This window comes from Periophthalmus magnuspinnatus, chromosome 15 (genome assembly GCF_009829125.3).
Source record: "Periophthalmus magnuspinnatus isolate fPerMag1 chromosome 15, fPerMag1.2.pri, whole genome shotgun sequence".
In the NCBI taxonomy this organism is placed as follows: domain Eukaryota; kingdom Metazoa; phylum Chordata; class Actinopteri; order Gobiiformes; family Gobiidae; genus Periophthalmus; species Periophthalmus magnuspinnatus.
This window is the reverse complement of record NC_047140.1, coordinates 15,173,555-15,181,181: the sequence shown is the minus strand read 5'-3', so window position 1 is coordinate 15,181,181 and position 7,627 is coordinate 15,173,555. Positions and strand designations below refer to the sequence as shown.

The following is a 7,627-nucleotide window of genomic DNA, read 5'->3' as shown; positions in this document are numbered from 1 at the left end:
GCTTCCACCGTAGGGCGGCCAGGCGCACCCTTAGGGATAGGGTGAGGAGCTTGGTCATATGGGAGGAGCTCGGAATAGAGCCGCTGCTCCTACACGTCAAGAGGAACCAGTTGAGGTGGCTCGGGCATCTGCTCAGGATGCCTCCTGGACGCCTCCCTAGGGAGGTGTTCTGGGCATGTCCCACCGGGAGGAGGCCCCGGGGAAGACCCAGGATACGCTGGAAGGACTATGTCTCTCGGCTCGCCTGGGAACGCCTTGGGGTCCCACCGGAGGAGCTGGAGGACATGTCTGGGGAGAGGGAAGTCTGGGAGTCCCTACTTAGACTGCTGCCCCCGCAACCCGGCCCGGGATAAGTGGAAGAAAATGGATGGATGGATGGATGGTTCAGTTCTGATGAGTTGTACAAAAGCAACACAGGCACAGACAGTCTTTAGAAATGTGTTGGATTGTGTTTGCACTTTTGCACCTTGCAATGAAAATAACAATTTCACTTTAAAAACGTTTCATCGCTCTCACTAAACACATGTATTCAAAAGATGAGCTACTCATTCTTCATCATGTGTTCAGTGTGGCAAATGCATTGAGTGTTTGCCTGCCACACAGAATGTTGAGAGATCCAGACTTAGGTTACTCAAATCATACTTCAAAATGTAAATTACTACTTACTTACTGTAATAGAATGATTGCATGCAAAAAAAAAATAATTAGTGCACTATTTGTGTGATTTTTTCAATAACAAGGTCTTTATTTGCTTTATGACTGCATCACTTGACATGCGTACACTTTTTATGGCCACAAGATGGCAGAGTCAAGCAATTACACTCTGGGCGAGGCATCGACTCTTGTACCGGTACAATTGGCTGAAAGCCTCAGGTGGTTCATGAGGCTTCAGTTGGTCTTCACTAGAGAGCGGGGTTGTAGGCTGACATCTTTGAGCCGGTTTTAGGTAATGGAGTCAGAGGCGGGGGTGTTCGTACCGGTCAAGGTGAGCTGGGTCGGAGGCTGAGGTGCAGGGTAGTTTCAAAGAGCGGAATCTGGCGAAAAACGAGAATAACCAGCTGAATACAGAGAACATAGGCACAATAAAACTAGACTGAGCCAAGCAGAACTGTACCACAGGGGATACATGGACGCTCTCTCAAAGTGTGTTGGATCCTCAGTCCCTTTGTGCTCCACAGGTTGTAGTGGCTTGATTACTAGTGAGCTGCAGGTGTGTAGTGAGTGGTGCCAGAGTCTCCGCCCAGCTCCCGGCACAGACACAGAAGGGAGGGGGAAAGACAACAAAAAACACAGGGACAGACTGGGATCTTGACAGTCTCCAAAACAGACCAGTAACAGAATAGAATAGAAACTTAACATCAACTTGTCGGCATAGCAACCAAGTGTCACATACAAAAGTAGTTTCATAAACAACGACACATAAACAGTAACAAGAACAACAAAAGGTGTAAACTCTGAACTAAACTCAAAATATCAGATTATTACACTATTTTATGCTCAAATAGACTTTTTTAGCCTGTGTTTTGTGTTTTGTTTCAGTGATGCACATTTCATTAATCCTGCAGATTTATAGTACAGGTCTCATTTAGCAGTATATCACCATCTCAGCCTTTTGAAATCCAAGCCTTTTTTGTGCCACTTTTGCTACAACTGAAAAAGTATGAACATGAGTCCACACTTGTCTACTTCAATGACAGTAAACAAGCCTATAATATAAAATCATCAGAAAATTTACACTTGCGACAAATATAATCACACTAACATTAGAACTGAGGAAATGGCAGCAAAAAAAAAAGAGTCAAAAACCACAAAAATGGCATCAGGAGGGTCTGCAGGTTAAGCAACGAAAACTGAAACAGAATTTTGAGGCTCAGAGTGAGACGACCTTGTAAACAGGATTAATGAAACAAGCATGAAAATAAAAGTTTGTTTAATTGTTTTTTAATCTACATTTAATTTCAGTTTAAATGAAAACAACTTGTTTCCATGAATCATATAAAATTTTCTGTTATGACAAATATCTCAATTTGTGCATTTTTACTCATTTGTTGTTCATTTCTTAACAGATTACTTATGCAATTAAAGTGCCAGTATTGTGCTTAAGTTTTACACATTAAAGCTGAACTATGTAACTTTTAATGTGCAGAGTCTGTCAACTGCTTGGCCTGTTTCTTTGCCTGTTATATTTCTGTTATATTAAAAGCATCTACTTGAAGAAAAGCTGCCCGTTACAGGTTAGATCTGAGGAGAGGCGAGCTTGCTCACAATAAAAATGCATGATTATCAATGTACATGTAATTAAATAAATGCATCAATAAAAGATGGATAATTTTAATGCCATACTGTGTAACAAGTGAGACAAAGCAATGAAATGGAGACATGCAGGTGACAGACAGTTTACCAGAAAAACTGCAAAACTTAAACCTCTAAAATTAGATGTAATCATCACTGTTCAGGTCCTACATATATTGTTCTTCTTCAGACTGCGGTGGTCGCTCTCACTTCCTCATTCTTCAAACCCTGAGCAGAGTTCATTATGACACTTTGAGTCTGAAGTGTCACCTGCGCCATGGCCGGACATCTGCTCATCCTCTTCATCAGTGAGTGCACATTTATGTCATTGATAGTTGTCGTAAATAGTGTTTGTAGCCTGCAAATCACTAAATTTACTCTTTTGGGAAATAATGGTAAAAGAACAAACTCTAATCTAAATATGATGTCATAACGTCAGATGGAGGGCGAGGGTGTTTATGTGCACTGTTTTTGAATGAAAATATGACAAATTAAAATTTATTTACTTTAAACTTTATAAATATTTGTTAGAGTTCTTCAGTTGAAAAGACAAAGTTGCCATAAGATACTTCTGACAACAATTATGCCTTTGGAGGTGAATAATGCACAACTTTGTGAAAATCACAATAGAATTGTTACTTGTCCTCCAGCTCAGTTAACTATAATGACAGAAACACACAAGGCGACCCACAAGAAACTAAACGGGCACAAAGTTTCACATCTCTGCCAGTATAAATAAACAAAAGTGAAATTATTCTTTCACAATAGCTTCAGAAAGTTATTCCATTATTCAACTCCAAAGGCGTCACAATCGTAATCATTAGTAGTCTACAAACATGTACAACACTATTTAAAATATTATGAATGAAACTGAATAGAGATGATATGGAACAGAAGAAACAAAAACACACAAACCTAAACCTTACAATGATGATAAGTAACACAAAACATGTCCAGTAGAATAATAATTCAGACTCAGATTAAAGATCTGGAGATATTAAGGTCCATGGGTGCTGCACTGCAGTCGCCCTCTGCTCCTGACACACTGCCCTCAGACACTGGTTGAAAATTCCGATTTCTCTACAGGGACAATAAGAGAAATGGCTCTTTAAAGGGGTTTTAATTCAGAAGGTCTTTACCAGTTGAAATGTACAGTGCATACTAACATTCCATCAACTCTACAGGTGTCCATTTTGTCGTCAAAGGACAAGGTAAACTCTTTATTTAACTCTTTAAGAAGAATGACATTTAATGACATATTTCTTCTGTTTGTGACACAGTTCTTTTAGCTCCTACACTGACAGTGGAGCCAAAGCTTATCATCGACTCAGACCTGGTTCACTTAAAGTGTCAGACTATATTTAAAGACTCTCAGTGCTACTTCACTTTTGATTATTCAGAATACAAAACATTCCCCTGTCAGCACACACTGAGTGGACAGAAGCTGCGGTCTTTAGTGAACAAGCGCTCTCCAGCCGACGTGACAGTAACATGTCTGTACGTTACAAAATCAGGCTCATCTCGACAAAGTAACAAGATCATGGTCCACATGAGAGGTAAGTGCAGGTTTTCAAGATGATTTTTACAGAAGGTACATTTAAAGATACACTATGAAACATTTCTGGAGGAGGGTCTGCCGCCCAGTTGTCTCTGTGCAGATTTTGTTGCTTTGCTTGGTATGTTCCACAGTATGGCATTAAACCTCATGGAGAGAAGCAGATGATGTGCCAGACCAAGTTACAGGTCAGATCTGTGTAGAGCTGACCTGCTCACAGTAAGAATGCAAGATTTTCAAGTTTTTTTCAGCAACAGAAACACCTGTAGGTAAATAGAAAGTTATGTAAGCTATATAATGCCATACTGTGCAATATTTCAGTCAAAGTAATAGCATCTCCATGGAGACAAGCAGGTGGCAGACTCTCCAACAGAAAAGTTACACAGTGCAATAAAAGTTTAGAGTAATTTCATCAATATCATGTACAGTCACAATATTTATAATGTCTTCAGAGCAGTGATGGAACGTAACAAAGTAAAAGTAGTAAAGTACTGTACCTAAATTTTAGGTTTCTGTACTTTACTTAAGTACATTTTGAGTGGATACTTTTACTTTTACATCACGACATTTGAGAGCAGGTATCTGTACTTTTGACTCTACTACATTTTTTTAACATGACTGAAAAGTAAAGTGTTTCTTATTATAGTTTGAGACCTGCTGAAAAAGCTGAGGGGTTTATTTTTTAACATGTTCATAATTTGAGCAAACAAAAATATATGGATAAAAATTGCTTGGAGTTTCTGTTTTTTTCTGTTGAACAAAATTCAACACAAATTTTTATCAAAATCACTACATCTGAAGGTACATTAGATCTCAAAATACTTTGACTTTTTACATAACACTAAATACATTTTAAACAGGTACTTTAATACTTTTACTTAAGTAAATTTATTTCATGTGATTCCTTTATTTTTCCTTGAGTATTTCTTTGCTCCAGTATCTGTACTTTTACTTAAGTAACAAAATTGAGCACTTCTTCCACCACGTCTTAAGAGGCAACTAAAGCTTCCTGCTTTTTCTATGAGTCCTATGAGAATTTCAAAGTCTGTTCAAAGGGGAAGTGTTTGTGTTTGATATTTTTTTCTGCATTTAACAGATGCTCTACATCATTATATTATGATATGACTAAAACAACAGATCAACACATCACAGTTTGTTTTTTACTGTCATGTCTCACTGCCATGACAGCATTGCGTTCCCTCCACAGACCTGGCTCGTCCCTCTTTGTCTGTAGAACCATCAGTGATCACAGAGATAGACTCAGTTACTCTGCACTGTCAGCCTCCAGACTTTACCTCTCAGTCTCTGTGCTACTTTATTTTAAATGGAGTCGTCCAGAGCAGCTCCACCTGTGTCCAGACTGTGAGAGGATCAGATCTGCTGAAGGACCAGAGTCCTCCTGCTCAAGTAAAAGTCCAGTGTTTTTACACAATCAATGGGAAATGGACCAATTCTCCCCACAGCAATGGACAAACTGTCACCATTCAGAGTAAGTGGGTTTTCTTTGAGTAGAATGTTCCACATTATAGAGATCAATGGAGTCAAGCAGATGATATCACCAGACTAAGTTTCCATGGTGACTCCACTCTAAGTAAGAAATGTAAAAGCCAAACGTTAAATCTGTAAATTGGACAAAAAGTTGTAGGAGTTAAGACGTTTCACTGCTCATCCAAGCCACTTCTTCAGTTCTGGTCAAATTGCTGGTGGACACTGCACTGAAGGGGTTAAACACACTGAAACTCAAAACACATATTGTTTACAGTTTCTGTATGTAGGCTAGGTCTATTGAGCTACAATAAGTGTGCAGTGTGTCTGAGTCACACTTAACATATTCATGCACCTTTTAGTGAGTGTTTTCACGTCTACTGGCAACCAGGCTAGATCTGTTGTTCTCTTTGTTTCCTTTGTTTGCTTTGGGTCAGTGAAAGGACTTGTAGATGAGGGAAAGATGACGTTTAAGGCCCCCATTCCTGTTCAAGGAAGGATTGTCTTTGCGAACAAAAATACTTCTTTAACTCCTGATTAATGGCTTTGAGATGGAAATGTACGGTGAACAATGTAATAAACCCACAAATGTAATAAAAATTCTCTACCACAAATGTAAGAACGAAATTTCCCACAAACGTAATAAAACGTTTATTGAGGAATTATGAACTAATTTATCTTTTAATATTATACATGTTTACCCAAATGCATTTAACAGATGCTCTACATCATTATATTATGATATGACTAAAACAACAGATCAACACATCACAGTTTGTTTTTTACTGTCATGTCTCACTGCCATGACAGCATTGCGTTCCCTCCACAGACCTGGCTCGTCCCTCTTTGTCTGTAGAACCATCAGTGATCACAGAGACAGACTCAGTTACTCTGCACTGTCAGCCTCCAGACTTTACCTCTGATTCTCTGTGCTACTTTATTTTAAATGGAGTCGTCCAGAGCAGCTCCACCTGTGTCCAGACTGTGAGAGGATCAGATCTGCTGAAGGACCAGAGTCCTCCTGCTCAAGTTAAAGTCCAGTGTTTTTACACAATCAATGGGAAATGGACCAATTCTTCTGAAAGCAGTGAACAAACTGTCACCATTCAGAGTAAGTGGATTTCTATGCCACTATTTAACAGTTTCAGATCCATGCATTTCTGATTTATTGATTTAACCAACCGAAAGTTAGAAAATCAATGAAACAGTCATTGTTCAATAACACACAAGTAGATTAACCAACATTCACAGGAAACGAGTAAGCATTAAACAACAAGGAGCCATATGTTAAAACTGCAAAATGCATGGTTTCTTGTTGTTTAATCCACTTATACCACAGCCATTTACTAAATGACTGTATATTGGCAGTGTCACCTTCAGCATTGTGAAGTACCTCATTAGTATTTAATTGACCTGCTGTTACCTTATTCCAGGGGGTTGAGGACATTTCTGTAAGAAAGATGGATTTCTCCATCTTAAATTATGTCCTATATTTTCATTTCCTATTTCAAGCAAAATGCATTTTCCGTTCTATTTACTAACTGTTTTGGATCCATTGCATTCTAGGTCCAAAACCAGAAGTGAGTGTTGAAGTTCATAATGACCTGGCTGGCATTGTCTGTTCGCTGCTTGGATCTGCAAAGTCCCAAACAATGTGTCACCTGTACTACGGAGAATCACTGCACCCATTCCTCACAAAATATGTTGAGGTAAAAATCACAGACAGCAGATGGTTTTGCCAGTTTTTCATCTCTTCATATGATTTGTGGAGAGACCTTAATACTTTGAAGACAAAAGAAATCAGTTGTGACTACAGTTTAGAAAATGGAGACAAATCCCCTCGCAGTGATGGATACGACATGAGCGGTAGGTCCAATTAAAAAATGATTACTGGTGTATTAAAAACATGAATATATATAAAACAAACATGTCATTTTAGCTTTCATAAAGAATGCACCAGTGCCCCAGCCCCATGTGACTACAGCTGTATTAGAGGCAGTGAAGACTACAACCCCAGGTCATGTGACAGGAAGTGAGCTCAAAACCTCAAGTCCAGGTAAAACTAACAAAAATTACAGAGTATATTTAATAATTCAAATATACATATATATATATATCCATCCATCCATCCATTTTCTTCCGCTTATCCGGGGCCGGGTCGCGGGGGCAGCAGTCTAAGCAGGGACTCCCAGACTTCCCTCACCCCGGACACGTCCTCCAGCTCCTCCGGTGGGACCCCAAGGCGTTCCCAGGCCAGCCGAGAGACATAGTCCCTCCAGCGTGTCCTGGGTCTTC

At 39.4% G+C, this 7,627-nt stretch overlaps 1 protein-coding gene across 1 annotated transcript; it reads left to right on the top strand.

Moving 5' to 3' along the window:
- The first annotated feature begins 2,556 nt into the window (after positions 1-2,556).
- LOC129456866 (uncharacterized) lies at positions 2,557-6,773 on the top strand. Its single transcript, XM_055227481.1, has 6 exons — positions 2,557-2,600; positions 3,477-3,503; positions 3,573-3,848; positions 5,055-5,336; positions 6,162-6,443; positions 6,766-6,773. The coding sequence occupies exons 1-6, from the start codon at positions 2,570-2,572 to the stop codon at positions 6,771-6,773; spliced, it is 906 nt and encodes a 301-aa protein (XP_055083456.1). The 5' UTR covers positions 2,557-2,569.
- The last annotated feature ends 854 nt before the right edge of the window (positions 6,774-7,627 follow it).

Coding starts and splice junctions, on each gene's coding strand:
- LOC129456866 (XM_055227481.1), top strand. CDS start 2,570: ATGGCCGGACATCTGCTCATCCTCTTCATCA. Junction 2,601..3,476: donor TCTGCTCATCCTCTTCATCA/GTGAGTGCACAT, acceptor TCAACTCTACAG/GTGTCCATTTTGTCGTCAAA. Junction 5,337..6,161: donor ACAAACTGTCACCATTCAGA/GTAAGTGGGTTT, acceptor TTCCCTCCACAG/ACCTGGCTCGTCCCTCTTTG.